The 22,700-nt window shown below is 42.3% G+C and overlaps 1 protein-coding gene across 1 annotated transcript in view; it reads left to right on the plus strand.

The window, feature by feature from the left end:
• Window positions 1-22,700, plus strand: part of NDUFS4 (NADH:ubiquinone oxidoreductase subunit S4) — a 46,452-nt gene that overhangs the window by 22,187 nt on the left and 1,565 nt on the right. Inside the window, exons 3-4 of the mRNA XM_033163906.1 lie at window positions 16,908-17,080; window positions 20,234-20,307. Coding sequence (XP_033019797.1) covers window positions 16,908-17,080; window positions 20,234-20,307 — 247 coding nt within the window. The remainder of the gene's footprint in view (window positions 1-16,907; window positions 17,081-20,233; window positions 20,308-22,700) is intronic.

Genomic DNA, 22,700 nt, shown 5'->3' on the forward strand with positions numbered 1-22,700 from the left:
CCACAACCACTCCAATCCAGCATTAGTTTAATGCTCACAGAAGATTTCTGTGCATTCATTCCCTGTGGTATCAGGAAACACACATGTAATTTCCAGAATTTAATTTCTGAAATCAGAACCATATGAACAGTGCAAAATATCTTTCTTGGGGTGGTTGGGCAGGAGAAGGCATACTACAAGACTGAATCCAGCCCCTTCCGCTGTTTTGAGGAGGCAACAATGAGAAGAGCTTCTAATACCTTCCATACAAATGGCTGAGATTGTCATTGTCAATAATAAATGTCCCCTTAGCACTCTTTTTAAAGAAAAGCCTTCTGTTTTACAACAATTAATTCCAGAAATAACACAGAATTATAATCGTTGGGGCCTCTTAATAAGAGTAATTCCATAACAACGTCCTGTGGTGGCAGAATTCCCTATCCTTAGTGAATGCCCCTCCAATATCTTATTGAAGTTTTCTATAAAAGATAATTCAGCTTCCCTGCAGAAGTTTTTCATTAATTAGCTTCCTATAGTTTCCTCTGAACTAATCTAGTGTCTTATTGTAACCAGCTGCAAACTAAATGTGCTCATTAATATTATATATTTCATTTTTTTTGAAATTATGAATTTCACATATTTGGATTCAAATGAACTGGATCCTGTCTGGTTTATTTGAATCCAGCTTAAAATATGGGTTCAAGCATACAACCAGAAAGACAACAAAGTGCTGCAGCTTCTTATGGAGAGCCAGGAGCAATGGCTTCCTGTGATATTTCAGATCAGCCTTTCCCAATCTCAGATACAGTTGGACTACAATTCCCAACATTCCTAACCATTGGGCCATACTGGCCAAGGCTGATGGGAGTTGTAGTCCAACATCATCTACAGTGAGAGAGAAAAATATTTGATTCCCTGCTAAATTTGCCCGTTTGCCCTCTGACAAATAAATAACCAGTCCATAATTTTAATGGTAGGTTTATTGTAGCTGTGAGAGACAGAATAACAACAGGAAAACCCCCCAGAAACCCAGAATACAAAAGTCGGAGATTGATGTGCATTATAATGAGTGAAATAAGTATTTGATCCCCTGTCAACCAGCCAAATGTCAGGCTACCTGGTATCTTCACTGTATGTAACGAGCTGAGATTAGAAGCACCTGCTGTAAGGGAGAGGTTTTACCTGTAATCCCAGCTCGTTACAGTACCTGTACAAAAGACACCTGTCAACAGAAGCAATCAATCCAGCAGATTCCAAACTAGCCACCATGACCAAGACCAAAGAGCTGTCCAAGGATGTCAGGGACAAGATTGTAGACCTGCACAAGGCTGGACTGGGCTACAAGACTATTGCCAAGCAGCTTGGTGAGAAGGTGACAACAGTTGGTGCAATAATTTGCAAATGGAAGAAGCACAAAATAACTGTCAACCTCCCTCACTCAGTCTGGGGCTCCACGCAAGATCTCATTTCGTGGAGTTGCAATGATCATGAGAACGGTGATGAAGCAGCCCAGAACTACATGGGGGGAACTTGTTAATGATCTCAGGGCAGCTGGGACCATAGTCACCATGAAAACAGTTGGTAACACACTACGCCGTGAAGGACTGAGATCTTTTTTTCCTTTTTCCTTTTAATATTTTATTTGTTGAATATAAGAACAACATATAATCAAATACAAGCAATCAAATACAGTGTTCCCCTACCCCCCCCCCAAAAAAAAACAGCCCCAACTATGTCCAGGTACTATATACATTAGTACTATAATCAACAAAAAAAATATTTCTACAGTTGCACCCGCAAGGTCCCATTGCTCAAGACAGCACATGTACAGGCCCGTCTGCAGTTTGTCAGTACACATCTGAATGAGCCAAAGGAGAACTGGGTGAAAGTGTTGTGGTCAGATGAGACCAAAATCCAACTCTTTGGCATCAACTCAACTTGCCGTGTTTGGAGGAGGAGGAATGCTGCCTACGACCCAAAAAACACCACCCCCACCGTCAAACATGGAGGGGGACATATTATGCTTTGGGGGTATTTTTGCTAAGGGGACAGGACACTTTTCACCGCATTGAAGGGACGATGAACGGGACCATGTATCGTCAAATCTTGGGTGAGCACCTCCTTCCCTCAGCCAGGGCACTGAAAATGGGTCGAGGATGGGTATTCCAGCATGACAGTGACCCAAAACACACGGCCAAGGCAACAAAGGAGTGGCTCAAGAGGAAGCACATTAAGGTCCTGGAGTGGCCTAGCCAGTCTCCAGACCTTAATCCCATTGAAAATCTGTGGAGGGAGCTGAAGGTTCGAGTAGCTACACATCAGCCTTGAAATCTTACTGACTTGGAGAGGATCTGTAAAGAGGAGTGGGAGTGGGACAAAATACCTCCTGAGATGTGTGCAAACCTGGTGGCCACCTACAAGAAACGTCTGACCTCTGTAATTGCCAACAAGGGTTTTGCCACCCTTTTGCAAAGGGATCAAATACTTATTTCACTCATTATAATGCCCATCAGTCTCTTGACTTTTGTCTTCTCGGTTTCTGGGGTTTTTCCTGTTGTTACTCTGTCTCTCACAGCTACAATAAACCTACCATTAAAATTATGTGCTGGTCATTCCTTCATCAGAGGGCAAATTTAGCAGGGGATCAAATACTTTTCCCTCTCACTGTAGGGACCCAAGATTGGGAAAGGCTGCTTTAGGTCATATGTTATCATGCTTCAGCTGGTCTATAGTATTACCTCTTTAATGTGCCCCCACAGGTCTGTAATATGTCAGGGGTGTTGCATAGGAAGCATAAGTACATCCCTCTTGCCTTTCAGTGGGGCTGTTTTGCCTACACAGCAGTTGATGCGGCCAGGCTGAGTTCAGCATTAGGAGGAGTGTCGGGAGGGACAGTGCAACCAGACACATTCCTCTCTCTCTTTCAACCCCCCCCCCCCCCGCTACTAGAGATCTGTGTGGCAGGAAGAAGGGTGTTGGGGTCTGCCAGTGCAAGGGGGAAATCTGTGTGGGTTTGTTCAATACATTTTTTTTATTCAGATTTGCTTCCCTAAGAGAGTTAAAATCTTGCCACAATTTGGAAAGACCTCCTTAATTTGGAGTGGCTTTTGCTGAATTTGGAAAGTTATTTATTGTTTATTTTTGATACTATATTAAACAATAGAGAGAGAAAACCTCTAAGTTGTTTGCATAAACACAACAAAAGACAACTTCTACAACAAAGAGGTTCCTGTTTCTGGTTTGTAATCCACCCTGAGAAATGGGGCAAGGGAAAATTTAAAATAAATGTTAACAAATGTATTGGTTATTTACAGTTGCTGAGAGGAGAAACGGGGGGGGGGGGGAGAAGCACCAGAGTACTTCTGGTATATACTAAATGTGAGTTAGGAAAACAGGCTTCTAGAAGTAGAGTTTAATGGGGACTTGAAAGTACTAGGCATTAATTAACAAAATACAGTGAAAGTTTAAACTGTTAATAGCTGTGACATCCCTAAAGCATAGCAGTGCAGAATGCTAACACTAACAGTTCTCTATTGTGTACTATTTTAACAGGGTAACTGTGTCAGTTCTTCCTAGCTCCCCTACCTGCTGTCTTTGGAAATAATCTTCATTACTTGGTGCTTGTTTTCCCGCCTTTTGTTAACAATGGCTATCACAGCATGAAAGTGCAACATCTCTCATTACTCAAGATGGGGAAGAGTGGGGGGGAAAGAATGTATTGACTGGCAGGGGCTGGGGGCACAGCATCTAATACTTCTACTTCCTAAAATAAGATTTCATATTAACGCTTGCAAGTTAACATAAGAGGACCTTCTAAGCCATTGCAGAGGCTGCTCTAGAGTAGCCTTCAGTAACACAGCCTCCATGTGTTTTAGGCTAGCTGGAGTTGTAGTCCAAAATGTCTGAAAGGCCCCAGGTTAGTGCAGGCTGTTCTAGACCCAAAATCTTTGCCCACACTGTTTATTCTGTGGCAAACGCGTAGTTGTGTTCAGCTCAACCTTATGTTAATTTATTGATAATGCTTGAAACTGGCATGTTGGACCCCTTTCCTATTTCCTAAACTGCCCTAACCTATTGCGTGTGAACATTTAAAGCTCTATGTGTGCCTTTGTGGCTTGTCTTCCCATACAGTTACACATTAGTGGGAGAACCTGCCTTTAATTCTGTGGCTAAGTGTGTCCAGGGCAGCTGTCTACCAGCTCCATCTGGTGTGTTGACGGAGACGCTTCCTGATTGCACACTGTCTCACCAGAGTGGTACATGCTCTGGATATCTCCCACTTGGATTACTGCAATACACTCTACGCGGGGCTACCTTTGAAGGTGATTTGGAAACTACCAATTAATCCAGGATGTGGCTACCAGAGTAGAGACTGGAAGCAGCCACCAGAACCATATAAAACCAGTCCTAAAATATCTACATTGGCTCACAGTATGTTTCTGGGCACAGTTCAAAGTGTTGGTGTTGACCTTTAAAGCCCTAAATGGCCTCGGCCCTGTATACCTGAAGGAGCATCTCCACCAACTACACTATTTTCCAAAGACATTTGAACGCAGTCCAGTACTGGGAATTTTTTAATGTTTGATGTTTCATTATGTTTTTATATTCTATTAGAAGCTTCCCAGAGTGGCCGGGGCAACCCAGTCAGATGGGCAAGTGGGGTATAAGTAATATAGTAATAGTAGTAGTAGTTATTTTTCAAAAAAACATTTCAGTAGCTTTTATTGAGTTGGGGAGACACTGTTTTTGAGACCAAAACTTTCACAGAAAGATGTTCTATGTCCAAGAAATAAGTTCAGTAAAATCCATAACTCTTCCCACCTCTCTTTATACAACCCTTTCTCTCTTCAGGCATGCTTTACCTCTGCAATGATCACAGATTCATCAATCACTTTAGCCATGTTAAGGTATAATCCTGCACGATCAGGATACTAAATTGTGGGGAGAGCCTCCATGAGCACAGCAGACTCTGCACCCCCAGCGCATGGAGGGCAATGGGAATTTGACAAAGTGGGTGAAGCTAGCTAGCATGTCCGTTTTCTCCCCATTTCACCATTCTAATTATATAAAGAGAACAACACCTCAGTAGGGCTTTCTTTCCCATGGAGTTGCTCCATGCATCTCAGGATGACACTCCAACACACTGTTCTCATGATCGTACCAAAACTAGAACTTGCTTTTGACACCACTATGGAAGAACAATATAAGAAAATATAAGTTATGAGGATGATAGAGAATATTATTGCAGGGGGTTGGACTAGATGACCCCTGGACCCCCTTCCTTTTGTACAATTCCATGATTCATTGTCGGCTTTGTGGAGGCCATTGCTAGCTGTGTTTTTTATCAACAATGTAAATGGTTTGCTATACAACGGAGTCAAAGAAATCCTGTGCAACTCCCCTTAGCTGCTCTATAGTCATAGTTTCTTCTTTTTAACCATTATTTCCTGATTTTTAAAGCAGAAAATAATGCTTATTGTGGCACAGAATGGCAGCAGCAAGGTAGCAGTGGCAAACTGCCAGAATCTGCAACTGAGCATATTTGGTGGGAAATTGCTCATGGTTGGCCTTTCTCAGGTTTGTGTAGCATGCTGCTTCTTTTGGGGAAGATGAAAATTCAGAAATCTATCTTTTTGCCTGCATGTCTAATCTGACAGTTCCTTTTGTGTTGAACTTCACTGCTGGTTTTCTTGTGTTTTGTCTGAAAAACTGTCAAGCACAGCAATGCATATACTTAAAGCCTGTGTGTGTGTGTGTTTGGAGTGGATGAAAAAATTGGGTGTCTGCCTGCAGAACAAGCAATTTTATTCCTTTCTTTCTGTGGTAGGATATAACTCCCAATTTCCAAACACCTCATTCTCTCGATGAAATTGTATGGAAGGGTTTAATGTGCACAGGTAGGATCTTAGTGTGCCTGTGGATAAATACAGCAGTGGTGGTTTTTATTTTTAAAGAAATCTCGTAAGCACCAAATATTTCAGGGGTTACCAGAGCTTAGACTTTTTCTCTGTTTTTGTTATAGTTGCAGGGGAGGGAGAAGACAAGAGGGACACAAAAGCAAACATTACTGTTTCACTAATTAGTTATATGAAATGAGCAAAAGGGAAGTAAGGTAGTCTTGGTTTGATAGTCCCTCTCACTCAAAAAAAATTCAATGCTACTAATGCCTGTGTAGGTGTCATGCTCTGGGTGGTGCTGGGTTGTTAAGCTTATAGATGGTTCTTACAGCTGGTAGTATGGCTAAAACCAGAGAGCCTACAGACACATCTCTTCAATCTCAGATCAAGTGACATCTTCTTGGATACCTGAAATTAAAGCATTAAAGAGCGAAGAGCTGGTTTTTTCCTGGGAGAAGGCATTGGGGCCAGAGGAAGTGTGGAGAAGCCCTAGTGTATTATGCTTTTATGATGCATTATTGAAACGCCATAGGTATTCACAAAAAGGGGGAAGGAAGTAATTTGCAAATCATCCCTGAAAGTGGAGGGCTGATCCCCTCTGTCAGAAATTCTCTTTTTGCTTTCTTTGGTTCCTCCTGCTGTTTTTTTCTTTAGGGAAAATTCAGCGACAACTCTTGTTGGGTTGTCATCAAGATGGGATCTCAGGTCTCTAATATTTTGCCCCACTAGTTAACACAGGATGGGCAAAGGAGAAGTAAATTGATAGCAAATCTTCAGCCATATTTTGCATTCTCATTTTTGCACATTTGTGGGGAGGCTTGGACTGGATTGTAATGAATATGAAAACTGTGAGTAGGAACTGTGGTAGAGCTCACTTGTGTTAATTGCTCTTTAATATTCACCCCTTCCTTGATGCTGTTCCTTCAGTACTTTTGTGTGGCAGGGAAGCCTTTGCATTGCAAATGGTTCAGGTAGGATGCTATTTCTGGGCAGATCAGTGCCCAGTGATGCACAAAAGCTTGGTGTTTCGTTCCCTCCTGGTCATCTCCAGGTGCCTGTGGGGAAATAACAAGCATGAGCTGGGTTATACATAGATACAGTAACCAAGCCAGCAGCAATGTTAGTGATTGACAGAATTTTTTCCATCACAGTATTTATGGAAACCACTGCTAACAATATCTTTGTACAGCATGCTGACATTTCTCCCAAAGATTCCCTATTGGGAGATAGACAGAAGGGATCAAATGGAGAAAAACCACAGCTGCCTTCCATGTGGGAATCAACCCAGAATTACTGTATGAATGTCTATGTAGCAAAAAGGCAAGTGTTTGGGTATAGTAAGTAATTTCTTGAAGGCTAATGCGCTTCCCCACTGCTTGTGCTGTTTGAATCTATTACAGTAGTTGCATACCTGCTCATGTTAAGTGTTTATTCTGCAGACTTCCCTTCCTCAAACCTCATCTGAGAAAACAATAGGGAAAAGCATTGAGAAATGAAACAGTTTCACCCTCAAGAAGCTACACAAACAATTTTCAGCAGCAATACATAAAGGCAGACACTGCAGTTGTCCACGGTTGTCCCAGTCGTATGTTTTTCAACTCCATGCTCTTGAACTTTGTTTTTAAACTTCCAGGGCTTGTCCTGGCACAGTCTGTTATAACCAACTCCATTGCAGCATCTTAGTGGTCTATTTAAAATATGAGGCATGCTAGCAAATTTGTCTAAACTTCTCTAAAGTAGCGATATCATCTCTTCAGTCCCTATCTTTATATATAAAAAAGTATAAACTGTGGAGGTTAAGTAGGTTGGGCAACCGGAAGTAATTACTAAGTCCAGTGTGGTTTAATAAAGGCAGAGGCTAATTATTCAGTTTTTTATTTAAGTGAAATGGTGCCAAAAAGGAGGCTCCTGCAGAGCAGCTGCACTCCTTCAGTGTTACCCTAATTTACTACAGACACAACTGTCACAAACAGAACTTTTAAACTTGATATAATGGAAGTTAGGGGGCTTTTGTCTGGAGTGCATGCAGAAGAACCCTTTTATACAAATCAACTGGCAGATGATGGACAATGATGAAAATTTGATTCTTTGAAGTCATAATGGTCATTGAAATGTGTGAAATTCTGGCATTGAAAAGAGGGCAGCTCGCAAGGCTCTGAATCTTGGGTGGCTGCTGGACGCTTGCTGGGAGGTTCTCTGCATTTTGACATCAACTTCCCATTGCTTGTTCCTGGCTTCCTTTTATTTAGAGAGGAGGAAAATGTTAAACAGTAGATATTTGCTCTCATGGGTTCTGTACAATCTCTTGTCATATTTGTGTGCTCTGTCGTTATGCAGATGTGAAATTGTTGTATGTTCCTGATTTCATGAAACAAAAACTGCTGATGCCCAAAGGTTGTGGGGTAGGAGAGTGGGTTTGTTATTGTTTCTTCCCCGTGGCCATATCATTGTCTAAAAGCTTACATTACTAATTTTCCCCATAACAAGGTAGCTGAAGTAATACAATTACTCTCAGAAATGAAGCAGAACACTAATGATGAAACTTCTTCCATGATTTTGGAGGGAGTGTTATAATTTAAAAGTAGCCCACTTCCTCTGCTTTGGGGGTAGGAGTGAAAATTAAAGGTTAGAACCCTAGAAATTGGTTTCCTGTTGTTGTTGTTGTTTTACAGTTGTTTTATGAGGTATTTCGTTATTAAAATTCCTTTCTTTGTTCCCTGTTCTTAAAAGCACCTCTTATATCACTCCACCTGAAAACCTGCTTCAAAATGGAAAGAATCATTTGCCATGCCAAACAGGATTCTAGTTCATTATATATACAAAGCACCAGTTTTTTGTTTTCTATATTTTGAATACACACACACCAACACACCCCCAACATAATATCAAAGAAATCCCACAGGTGCTTTGCTGTCAGCATTTGAAAATAAATGGACACAAAAAGCTTGGAATTGTTAAGCACAATACTGCTAAATATACAAAAAAGGTATTTTTTAAATAAATAAAAAACCCAACTCTTTCCCAACATCTTTGTTTCAGAAAGTTGGTTCACAGGTAGTTTTCACTGAGAACTTGAACTCGGAACAAAGCGCTGGAGACACAGTAGAGAGTTGGACTTTTCTTTTCAAGTATTATATTGTTTTTAATGGCGTCTTGAAGCGGGAGCTTTAGCCCATTGAAATGTCGCTAAAAGGACAGGTTCTTCTGTCAGTAGCTGAAGCTGTGTGGATGAAATGATCACAATAGAGTGTTGTAATGCATTTTCAAAGTGTGAGAAATCAGTTTGTCTAGACTGAGAGTGCGCCTACAGGGAATAGGAATTTTAGAGCTTCTGTGCTCTTTAGGTGTCAAGTATGTGAGAGATGCCAAGCCTTTATTCCATATCTTTGGCAACAGCTCAGCAATGCTACAGTACCTTACATGTCTAGTGCAAGCAAAAACAGCAATTCTGTGTCAGGACAACTCAGGGCTTCACAATCCAGAAACTCATTGTCCTAAACAACTGTCTGTTCAATTGCCAGCTTTAAACTGGGGGAGGGAGGAGTGTGTATGTGGGGAGGGGGAGGGGAGATATCAATAAACAATTGCTGTATTCCCAGAAGGCATGGAAACTTTGGCTGTAATGAATCAAAAGTACAACGAGCTAGCAGCATCATGCAGCTATTTTAAATTATTAAAGCAGGCCCTGTTTTTCTTCTTGCTCTGAAAAAGAGGCTTTCAGAAGGATAAATCCCTTGCCACCACTAAAGGTTTTTTTCCCCCCTCTTTAGTTGCAGCCATTCAAATACATGGTATCTACAGCTTGACTTTTTCACATTAGACTGGACCTTTTTCTTCATTAGAAGTAATTTTTAAGCACAACAAATCTTCCAAGGGCAGCATAGTCCTATTGTAAAGCTATACACTAAAATATTTTAAAATAACTACAGTAAAGGCCTTGCAGTGGATTGACTTGATGGGAGTGAGGCAAAGAGAGACTTGATGCTGTGCACCTAGGGCACAGTGTAGCTTTCTTTAGTGTTTAACTTCCAGTAGTGAAGAAGCCCTCATCTTTGATGTGCTGCTTTTCAGTAGAAATATCCCCATTTCTGGGGAGAGGAGAGACTGGATTATATCCTCCGCCACTTGAGTCATGAAGGAGATTCCTCTCCAGAGTTCCCTTGGCTTCTTTTGCAAGTCCGGCTACTGCAGACAGCAGTTGGCCTCTATCTAGAGCACATCTTCCATGTACTCAGGACCAACAACAGATGCTGTTTGGGGTGGCAGGGGACGATTCACTGTTGCTCAGAAGTGGGGAAGGAGAAAAGTTATGATTACTATGTCTTATGAGAATATAAAGGACAGAAATGTGATTGCATTCAGTGGTGACCTAATTCTAATAGAAAACACTTCTGCTTGTGCAAAAATATCAATTCTGCTCTACCCACTGCAGTTTTCTGCTCTCTGCATCCCTGCTGTTAAGGGCTGGGTGACTCTCTGGAGTAGTATGTGGTATTTTTGTACAGAGGGCTGAAGAAGATAAGAATGGAGTCTTGCCTTGGACAAGCACTTTCTACTAGCATGAAGCCACAGATTATAATCCAAAACGCCATGTGTACCAGGTCTGTACTTTCACTTTTGCCTTGAGGAAAGCACCTGGGAAGATCACCTAGTATAGTGGTAGTCTAAAGACCAATGCATGTTTAGCAACCATGGTAAACAGGAGGCCTCCATGGCATGCTTTTCCCATAGAGATGGTGAGTCACTTATAATCATACCTTCTCACTTGCAGCTGACAATGTAAAACAGAGATTTACCTGTTCAAGTATCTTAAAAAATATGACACACTTTGTGGGAGGATTCCCCTACCTGCAAGTGTTTGCAAAAAAGAAGAAGAAGAAGAAGCCATGATTCGTGTACTGCAGAAGCTAACACAGGAAATTCCTTAAAAACCTGCTAATTTTTGCAAATTTGAGAGTGCGTAAGCTTACAGTACTATCATGCTTCTTAGTGTCTCCACATGCAAATGAGGTGGGCGCAGGAACAAGCCTAGGGAAACTGTTGAGATATATCAAACTAAAACATTTAGTTCTAGTATCTGAAGAAGTGTGCATGCACAAGAAAGCTCATACCAATAACAAACTTAGTTGGTCTCTAAGGTGCTACTGGAAGGATTTTTTTTTTAAAAAAAATTTAGTTCTGTGGAAGTGCAGAAAGCGTACAGTGTTGTGGAAGGGGGAAGAGCGGAGGAGCCAAAAAATCAGAAGAAACTGAGCTGCATGGGCACTTGGAGGATTCTGGGGTTGAGCAGACAGCAGTTGAAGCCTCCGTGCAGGCGCAAAGAAGGGAGAGGTAACACTGGAGTTGGGACAAAAGTGAGCAATTGGCTTGGCCTCAAAATACATTTGGAGGTGGGACTGGCTGAATAGAATGCAAGCACTGAAGCAAGTTTATTCTGCTTAGCACTGCTACACTGTGGGGAGGGGGCGGTAGAAAAGAGAGTATGAGTGGAATGTGAGCTGTGCAGCGAGCATATTCCACCCAGACAACTCCAGGAGCTATGTTCCATGTGAGCCAGGCTCTCATCCATAATATTACTTAATTTTTCTTCTTAAAAAAAAGATACAAAGACATCAGGACTGTGCATTTTCACACTTCTGGAACACTTGTGGTCCTGAGGTCCTTGCACGTGTTTGGGGTGGTATGGGGGGGGGGAAAGAGGGAAATACGATAATGTGTGCAAGGGGGCAGCAAGTGGGCTGGGAATCATCTGTGAGTTTGAACAAATATTAGCAAATAGGGAAGGTGGCAGCTGATTGGCAGGTAGAACATATTTTGCAAAACTATAGCTGACCACTCACAAAAGCAGTAGATTTTGCGAAAAAGGGTTGGGGAGTTTCTGACACCGACACATTTTTTTATTTTATTTTTAGTGATAGCCAACTACTAAGTCATACACAAGAGTATACTCACTAAAATCAGTCAACTTAGGTTTGCTTGTTTCAATGGATTGAGCATGACTTAGTTGGCTACCACATCTTATATATAGTATGCAAAACCACAGAGCGATAAAAGCAGTGCTTCATGGAGAAGTGTGAGAGAGAATAAATAAATGCAAACAAATAGGCAGTATTACTATTTGGGATGCTGCATTTTTACATTGGAAATATATTAAGGGGGGTGGTTGCGGGGTGCTTTATGCTGTCTCTGCCAGTGCACTAAGCAGCCATGTGTTTCCTCCCTGCTGCCACTGCCATCTGTGTGTTCAGTGGTCATGGGGCTCTTCATGCACAAGGGGAATCCTGGTCCATGCTAGAGATGGTACAGCCCCTTTTCAGATGTGCCAAACATGGCTGCCAGGGCACCCCCACATAGCCCCTGCAAGTCTCTTTGATTCTTTAAATGCTTCACTATTACTAGGGGTAGGGAAATAGATGTGCAAAATATGGCTGCAGAGGATCATCTCCCCCACCTACTCTGCAGTTATGAGTAACACTGAACTGGTTAAACTGTGCTCCCTTACTTGATAAGAAGAGTTTGGATTTGATATCCCCCTTTATCACTACCCGAAGGAGTCTCAAAGCTGCTAACATTCTCCTTTCCCTTCCTCCCCCACAACAAACACTCTGTGAGGTGAGTGGGGCTGAGAGACTTCAAAGAAGTGTGACCAGCCCAAGGTCACCCAGCAGCTGCATGTGGAGGAGCGGAGACGCAAACCCAGTTCACCAGATTACGAGTCTACCGCTCTTAACCACTACACCACACTGGCTCTCGTAGAACAACTATGGGGAACCTTTGGCCCTCTAGATGCTGCTGAACTGCAACTTCCATCATCCTTGGCCACGCTTGCTCAGGCTGCTGGGCATTACAGTCCAGCAACATCTGGAGAGCCAAAGGTTCTCCACACCTGATGCAGAGGACACAAAAGCAAGCTTGCAGGTTGTAGTAGGGCACCCCTGGAGCCAGCAAACTCCCAACATGCGCTTGCAAGGGCAAGGGCCATGTTGTCTTCCCCAACAGCTGAGCTCCCAACATAGATGGTCAGTAGGAGAAATGGAGACCATGCTCAGGGTGTGAGGAAGGGAAGAGATTGTTTTCTTCATGTTGGCTCAGTGTGATGTAGTCAGCAACCACTTTTGATGGCTTTGTGCTGCTTGAAAGGAGAAAGAAAAGCCGAGACACCAGAAGCCAGGATCTCTGTCACTTAAGACCATGCATATACCCTGCGCACTGAGCTGCCGCACTTGGTGGAGGAGATTGGGATATTCTTTCTGGCTCTCGCTTTTCCATCCAAAATACTTGTTGCCTCCAGGCCACCAAAATAGTGTGCTTTTGCTTGTGCCTTCCTTGTCTTCTGTTGATCTTCTGCCTTTTCCCCAAAGAGCTGGGCAGCTCACGCTGAAGCCTCCTGTAAGCTTTGTTGTAAAAAGCATTTTTTCTTATTTCAAAAAATTTATGTGTCGCTTGGTTGTTAAACAAAAACCCTCTTGTGTACAAACACACCACCCCCATCTCTGTCTCTCTAACAAAAAAAGAGACTTGAATCGTATCATTTGAATATATATGACACACCTTCAAACCAGTAAAAATGAGTTTTGCATTTTTATTCTTCCTTATTATCCTCTACTTCATTTTTCATGTTTGTTTTTTTTTTAAAAAAAAAAGCCTTACCTTTTGGAAGTTAATGAGAACTGGATTCCTTTTAGTCGGTGACCTATAAAAGATTCCTCCCGCCTTCTTTTTTTAATATGTCCTAATCCCAAGAATATGTTAATATGAAAGCGGATGTATTATTGCTAGTTGATTTCTATAAACAGACATGTTGGAACAATCAAGCCTCGCCTTATTTTTTCTGCAGGTAAAACACGTTGTGTGAAGCCTGACAATTGGTTGCCCAACCAAACAACTTTTCAGATATTTCTTTTTTTAGCCATCAAATGCCAATCTGTCAGGAGAGAATGTAGTTTTGTGTGTTGCAACATTTTGACTAATAATTGGTGTGTCTTCATATTATGACTAGACTGGTATTCAACATAAACACTACTTGCACTCAAAGAAAACATTTATGATTAAATTGTTAAAATATTTTGACAGTTTGCTTTAGGTAGTCTGAGCTCAGCTTTTGTGCGTTGTTGTAATTTCCTGTGGGGTTCCCCCCCCCCTTGGTTCTAAATGCAAGACAAACATTTCACACTTGGCAGTTGTGACTGATCTCTCTGAGTTTATTTTATAAAGTGAAGCAAAAAAAGGGGAGGAATGGGATAGAAGACGGGCCTCCTGTTTTCTTTCTTTCTAAGGATGGTCTGGTGAGAATATGAAGAGCTTTTAAACTCTGTGACAGAAGAGACTCTGAAGTTGGTAGCTGGAGGCTTATTTTAAAAATCCCAATGTGCTATTTAGACTTGTTTGCCTCCTCAAATTTAAGTCATGTCATCACTGGTTTGGATTAGTTCTGTCTGCCTGCAGTTGGACCTGTACCAGATCAGCCTTTTGTTCCTGGAGAAAGGCAGCGGAAGACAGTCCAAGCCTCTCCCATTGGCATTGTGCATGCAAGAATCTAAGTAGGCGGCAGTTTTGAGTTACTTCTGCTAGCTTGATGTGGTGGCTTCTGCAGGAAGTATTTGATGATCCACACTTTTTTTTGTCAACAGCTGTTAAAGGACTAGGATTGCTGTGCAAATTAGAGAGAACTGCTGAGAGGCTTTCCGTAAAGTTTACTCTCATAGCCTGACCCAGTCACAAGAGCTTCAGATGGATATAATACTACCACACCAAGTGTAAAGAGACAGTTCTCTGTCCGGCAGGATCTCACACATAATTGAATAAAGGGTGGGGAGCAGGTAACACAAAGGGCTTGAGATGGATACCTTCCTGTTGGTTAGATTTGGCCCGCTCCTTGCATCATGAAGCCAACCCCCCCCCCTTTCCACACCATCATTCTAACAATCCAGCCTTCTTGCTGCCTTTCCCCTCTCAAACCTTAACAGAATGCATAGGTAAAGGTAAAGGGACCCCTGACCATTAGGTCCAGTCGTGTCCGACTCTGGGGTTGCGGCGCTCATCTTGTGTTACTGGTCGAGGGATCCGGCGTACAGCTTCCGGATCATGTGGCCAGCATGACTAAGCCACTTCTGGTGAACCAGAGCAGCGCACGGAAATGTCGTTTACCTCCCCACTGGAGCGGTACCTATTTATCTACTTGCACTTTGACGTGCTTTCAAACTGCTAGGTTGGCAGGAGCAGGGACCAAGCAACGGGAGCTCACCCAGTCATGGGGATTCAAACCGCCAACCTTCTGATCGGCAAGCCCTAGGCTCTGTGGTTTAACCCACAGCACCACCTGCGTCCCTTGCACTGGTTATCCTAGGTAAAATATAATGTTCGAGCTAAACATTCCAGCTTGGGGGAGACTTAAGTTTCACAAGCATCTGCCTGTTTATTAATTATTCACTGATAGCCTTTGCGGGGATTTGAACCGCTGACCTTCTGATCAGCAAGCCCTAGGCTCTGTGGTTTAATCCACAGCGCCACCCGCGTCCCATAACAGAATGCATACAATGACACTATTGCCTACAGTAAGTTACTAGCAGTGTTCAAAATTCGCCAGGCACATTTTACACCTGGCTAGTGGCCACTTGTGACCCATGCATGCCTGGGGATCCTTGGATCTTGACTGTTTTCACAAACTGGCAACACATCCTGTAGAATTTTATCTGTGATATTTCATCTGTGCAATCGGAACATATTTCAGGAACCAAAAAGTCGTATTGAAAAATACCTTTTTCAAGCTGTCTGGCTCAAAATGGCAACTAGACATTCCATTTTGGCAACTGCACCCTTGGTTTAAGGAGCCATTCGGCGCCTAGCTCATATATCTAGCTTTCTAACACTGGTTACACTGACTTTTCAGTTTCCCATTATGTGCCTTTTTAAAAAACTGGATAATAATATTGGGTGACTGTACAATTCAACATTTATTTTTTTAAAACCCACAAATTTTTACTAATAAAAAGTAACATGGGAGGCACCCTCTTTTCTGCACTGCTGCTTCGTAGCAACAAGAAGACAGATTATATTTTAAACTGGGTTAATTTCTTCCAGCAATGCTCAGGATCCAAGAGGGTTATATGAACACTGCAGGCTGTTTGATTGTTTCTGCTGCTATTGCAAACCCCTTCACAAAAGACACTCCTGAAAGCTGGGGACCCTTTGAAATAGCCTCTGATGCTGCACGGGAAACTGCATTTGGAGGAGAGAGAACCCTGGTATAGATCTGGAAATCTTTGAGTGCACTTGCAAGTCTTTAGATTTCAACCAGATTGTGTTACAATTCATAACTGCTTTATCAAAGTATTCAGAAGCCTCAGAATGGCATCCAAAGCTGTCTATGAAGTCAATGTTTTCAAGTAATTTTACCCAAATACTTGCCTCAACCTAGTTTGGAATGTCTGACTTGTCAGGTTGAAACCATATCCTTCCACACCTGCCCATACACCACTTGCTACCACGCAGCAATGACTGAGGTTGGTACAGCTAGTCCAAAACAAGATGCTCGGCACTGACAGCCACAGGAAAATAAGTTTACAGCAGCCCATTCAAATCCATCTCTGCAACCCCAATGTCTAAACCTCTCATTCACTTCTATTGGGATTCAAACAAGACTCTACAGAGAGTGAAAAGAGTCTCAAGAGTCTTACCTGCAGGTTAGTTTAATTCAGAGGGAGGAATTCCACATAGCACTAAGGAGATTGCTCAGTCAGTGCAAGCATTTCTCATTGCTTGATGGAACGGTCTCCCCTCCTCCTCCTCCCTGCCATGTCATGTATGGAAGCAGAGGGAGGAAAGTCCAGTTACACTACCAAAAGTCCTTGCACAGATCTGCACTAGTGGGAGCAGTTGGTTAAATCCAACCCAGAAGTGATAAACCTCTTTCTACTGGATTGTTCGTATCATTTCCCTGGATGGAAATGACATCTTTTAAGAAGAGAAAAGTAACTTGTTTATTCTTACCCGGGTCATATTTGTTTATTCTTTTTTTTTTCCTTTTTGCAGGACATTTCACCTTTAACAGGTGTACCAGAAGAGCATATCAAAACCAGAAAAGTTCACATTTTTGTTGCAGCCCGTAATGCCATGCAAGCTGGTGTTAACAATACAAAAAAATGGAAGATAGAATTTGACACAAGGGAGCGCTGGGAAAACCCACTGATGGGCTGGGCATCTTCGTAAGTATAAAATAGCTGGCAGGTTCCATAGTTGGTAGGCTGTTGAGTGCTATGGAACTTTATTCTCTGGCCTTTTGAATCTAGCAAACCCTTCTCGTCTGCCTGTCTCCGAAGACTCCCATTGGCTGATATTGCAGTGGGGTTTGGTAGACAGACTGTTGCATATCTTCTGGCTGCCACTGGTGTCACTGCTTAAATGGGACGTCGAGAGACAAGATTCTAATTCCAAGGTCCATTCTCAGTTTCTGCTAACGCAGAACTGCCTGTGCCTCAAGAGGGCTTTCTTTTGCCTCCTCTCAAAGCAAGCAAGTTAGAAACTTTCAAATACAGAGGCACGGCCCTAGCTCTCAGCCTTCATTTCGCCATCTGTAATATGAGCACAATACTCACGATCCACTGTATTGAGTGACTGAAAGATTACCAGGATAATGTATTGAAATTATTTAAATGAAACACATGAAGCATTATATTTGCAATGCTCGTTGGGAGACCAGATTTCAAATCCCCACTGAGCCATGAACCCATTAGGTGAATTTGAGCCAGTTGCAATCTCTTGGCTTAACCTTCCTCGCAGGGTTGTTGGGAGGATAACATGGGGGTGGGGGGGCATGTATGCCATCATGAGCACCTTGGAGGAAAGGAGGGATAGGAATGTAGTAAAAACAACAACTAAGTATTATTTTGGTAGCAGATTCATTCTGAAATTAAATTTTGGAGGATCTTTCACTGCACATTTGAGAAGAGATCTTGGCAATTCAATGAACTTAGATTTCAGCAACAGTTACAATAAGTGTGTGTTGCAGTGACTGTGATAATGGAGCTCACTCTGCTGTCCTAAATATGTTCAGTAGCATATTTAAATTGCTGTCGCCCAAGGCAGACTACAAGGGGCTGGAAAATACCTTCGATTTCCTTCTCCACCTAATTTGATACTGAGTGACCTCCAAAATGAGTTGGTGTATGTTTGTACGACAGTAGCATGCGGCAGCATCTCCACAAATTATGTTCAATTATGTGTTTAAAAGGCATGGTAAAAAAACAAACAATCATGTTCACAATCAGTCTTTGCATATAAAGTTAGCACGTTAGTTCAGTATCTCTAAAGAAGATAACTGACAATTCTGCAAGCATTGCATATTGCATGCCAAAACAGCATTTTAATAATGATGCAACTATGTCCGCTGTCCTCAGTGAAATGGTCTGTTTCTCCCATTTTGTGACCCTGGGATAAGTTTTTATATAAATTTTAGAAGCTCTATAATGTACGTATGTATTCTCATAAATTCTGAGAATTCAACCATGCTTCTCTAGGCGTCACAGAAAGTTCTGTTTTAGTTATTGTGGTGGGGGTATCCATGAAAGAGACATTCGGGAAAAAAATATGTACTGCATATGTTTAGCATTTTGGGGTGCTGTGGGCTGGATGTTTGGCTAATTCAGAAAGTGGAAGGCTAAGAATTATTGGCCCTTTTGTGGTTCAGCCTTCTCCTCTCTAGAAATATGAAATGAGAGCAGAAAAAAGTAGACTATCTTTCATTGTTGCCTCATTTTAATTTTCTGACACCTTAAAATGCATTCCCATCTGCAAACTATTGGGGATCGTGAAGAACAGGAAGCCAGAGGCAGAAAACTTTCATCATGCCTCAAGTACACTTATTTGGTCAGAGATTACAAATATTTGGCCTGATTAAATGCTTCTATTATAAAGAATTATATTGCCTTACTGCATTTTGTATTTTCAAGAGACTGGGAGACTTTTATTCAACCCTTAGGTTCTTGTGCTGTCCCACAATGTTCCTTTTTATCTCCTCCCCATGTTTTTTAATGTATGAAGCTGCTGGGTGATATCAAATGGTTTACATACATGTGTTTTTATCTCATCCTTCATCAAATAAATGATCACATGGCAGGTTGCATAAAATAAAAAAACTATCACAGTAACATTGAAACAATTAAAACAATATATCGTATTTACTCGAGTCTAATGTGCCATCAAATCGCAACGCACACCTCAATTTTCAGAACCTTGAAACCAGAAAAAGGTATTTGCTGACGAATGTAAATGTGCTTTCGAATCTAATGCACACCTTAATTTCCGCAACATACGGTAATTTGGCCCAAAAAGGTGAGCATTAGATTTGAGTAAATACAGTAAATTGAGTAGACAACCCACCCCTTCCTTCTCAGTATGAATATCAATGTGCCAACGGTCATACCCCATTAAAAGTCTGACAGAAGAGATGAAATTTTAGTTGACACTGAAAACTAGCTAGAGTTGGCACCCAGTGTTATATTAAGGTGGAAAGTGGTTGATTTCTGGGTTGCCATCACTGAGGTGCTGAGCCTCACTTGGGGATGGGAGGAGGAGGAGGAGGAACTCCCCAGTGGATCTCAGCACACAGAGGACACTCAGTTCTGTTTCTCTTTGTCATCTGAATTGGTTGAGGCTGTGCCTGGACTTGGTAATAAGCTGGCTGAGGACTAATAATCTGAACCTGAATCCTGACAAGGTGATGTTGTTGTAGGTAGATAGTTTTGCTGTCCTGGGAGATGGTGTTTAGTCTTTTCTGAACCATTGTACTGATCCCGAGAAAGCAGTTAAGACCCAGCACTGTCATTAGAGGTCCAAATGACTTTTGTGGCATACAGTGTTTTTCAGTAGTCCAGCCACTTCCGAATGGAGGGAGGCTGGCCCCAGTGATCCATGCTCCGAAACTGTTGCCTGGAATACTGCTCAGTGCTAGTCCTTAATCTTTGAAGCCCTAAATGGCTCAGGGACTACCTAAAGGAGCTCCTACTCCCATGTCAACATGCCTATTTTTTAAGATCATCTGCCAAGACACTCTCCCTCCACGTAACTCTTCCATCACCAGTACAAAGACAGCCTGCAAGGAAGAGGGCTTTCTCAGCAATGAGACCCAGGTTATAGAATGTCTTCTCCACTGTTGGCACTAATACTGCTCTTAAATATAACAGTGCCAGGCAGAACCATTTTTACCCCCCCCCCAATGGCATTTAGATAAATGTGAAAATTGTAGTCTGTATTAAAGTTTGTGTGTGTATATACAGGTACCACACTAAAATCTAGTGTGATGGAGAGTGGTATTTAAAATGTTTTAAGCAAAGAAATAACTAAACATTGATATTTTGCAGTGCGGATCCTCTGTCCAATGTGTTGATGACCTTTTCTACAAAAGAAGCTGCTATAGCCTTCGCTGAAAAAAATGGTATGTGCAGATCCCACTCCATGCAGTGCTTTGGTGGCACACTACCTGCTTCTGCCACTTAATGGGAAAGAGGAATCCATTATCTTTATCAGAAGGTGCCTTTCTCCTACCCACCAAGTGCTCTACCCAGTTGTGCTCCACAACTATCCCTGGCAGGTTTCTCCATAATGCACCCAGCCTTGAATGCTCATGCCTGACTCAGGGATTACCTTGTTTCTTGACTTTTGCTGTCAGTGATTAAGATTTCCTATGACCGAGCAAGAGGCAGCATTGCGTTATTGTGCAACTTTGCTGACATAACCAGATGTTTTCAGAGTTGTCTGTTCTAGTCCCCCAATCTACTGGAAGCGTGCGAGATAATATATTCCTTGTGTTTTGCTGCCAGACCTTCAGAGGTGAAGGAACACAGTTGATTTTACAGACACCATGAGGATTAATTCTTGGCTACTGTGAGAAATTTGAATTTGGAAAAATACATCATATGCATTTGCATACCGACTCATCTTTTTTAAAGGATAGGCTTAAGCCCTGTGACTTAAAGCACAATCGTTTGATGTGGCTCACAAGTCAGTGCAGGGCACACATCCTTACTGTTTTGCCAACTGGGAAGTTGGCTTCCGATACCGGGCACGTTTGCTCAGTAGGAAAGTTCACTGCAGTCCAGTGGAGATTCCTTCAGGGGAATAAGTTTAGCACCAAGAACCCAGCTCTTAACAGGGGCACCTTTGTTATCACTTACGCCCCCTAAGCATTTTGTGATAAATATTATTTTGTGCTCAGGTGCTGTACTCCAGCTGCCTCAAGCACATTCTTGGATTCATCTGGCTCTATTTGTGTAAGGCTGAAAGTGTTGAACTAGCCATCTTCCAAACAGAACCAAAACACACTTCAGATATGTCAGTTTTCCCTAACATCTTATTAGTCTGAGGGCTTTCTGAGGAGGAGGACTTCTTGTAAGCATTTGCAGCTCCTTAAGTGTTGGCACAAAAAATTAAACCCTTTTATCTATCTCATTTCCTGCAAATATTTGACAAGAAACTTAGTACTCTACTCACTAACATGAAGAACCAAGAGTGTTGGCCTACAGCCCAGTGTAATGCGGGCGAGGAACAAGGTTTCCCCTCTGCCGGTGCCAGGGCACCTTTATCTTGGTCTACAAGTTTCACTAATTCCACAACTAGGCCTCCTGAGCACAGAGATTGGAGCTGCTTGGCAAGGATGCCAAATTATGTGCTAGTTTATAACACTCGGGGAAACAAGGGGCCATTAAACTCATTTTCACTCTCAAATTCTAGAGTCAAAAGTTGAGCTTGTCTCTAGAGGGATGAAGGCTAGTGTGCTAAACCCAAGCCTGTCTAATATCTTCCTTCTTAGCGTATTTTTTTGCTTCAGGATAAACTTTCCTAAAACAAATCCCAGAAAAGAATTATCCTGAAGGTATTTTTAACTTACACTGGAAGTTCAGCACCTTTTCTGTTTGTAGGGTTTTATTTTTTGTGTGTGTACACGCATGCCTGCACAGAGCATTTCTGCTCATCCCTGCTTAGTCACAGGAGGGCAAGTAGAAGCTCATGCCTGCCTATCTGGGAGAAGGAGGGCTCCCCCGGGATCATAGCATGACAGGACATTAACCAGGCTGAGGGAGAAGAGGGAGCTGGTCTGTGCCACTTCATGGATTTTTCCCTCGGGGCAGTTGCTCCTATAATATTGGGTGATCTCTGGAAACATAGCTGTTACCCTGGCCCAGTACAAAAGAGATTCTGGGTGCATAAAGGACATTCGAAATTGCATATACTGCCATTCCTATTCATCCTTCTTTGGAGCGAACTAGATGTGTGAAGTTGAACTGAGAGGAAGCAATCCGATCAGCTGACTTGTATTGTGGGGTTTCCGTGGTATGTGTGGTATACAGCTTAGTCATTTGGGTATGTTGTGTATGCACCTCATTGTCATCTTATGGCATGCTTACCTGGCCTGCAGGTGGTTGGTGGATGGAAAGCAGAGATTGTCCATTAATGTACAGGTGGATCTGGTTTGGTGGAGAATGGGGATGGGATGAAATAAGCAGCTTTTTTTTGGAAGGCTCTGTTACAGAACATGACGTTAAAAGCATCTAGAGAATACTTCTGGACTTTCCCCTCACTTATTATAAATTCATCTAAAGGTTTCTATTGGGTGAAATATAGAAGAGCAGAAACAATAAAAGCACAATCTAATCCTGCACTGAAATCACCTACGTCCTCCTGCATCCGTCCCCTCTGCTTGGTTTCTTAGTATGCTGCCTTTCCTGAAAATGGGGTATTGTGCTCGTAGGAGGGCTTGGTGTACCTTAGGGCAGTGTTTCCCAACCTTGTGCCTCCAGATGTTTTGAGACTACAATTCCCATCATCCCT

The sequence above is a fragment of the Lacerta agilis genome, chromosome 11 (genome assembly GCF_009819535.1).
Source record: "Lacerta agilis isolate rLacAgi1 chromosome 11, rLacAgi1.pri, whole genome shotgun sequence".
In the NCBI taxonomy this organism is placed as follows: domain Eukaryota; kingdom Metazoa; phylum Chordata; class Lepidosauria; order Squamata; family Lacertidae; genus Lacerta; species Lacerta agilis.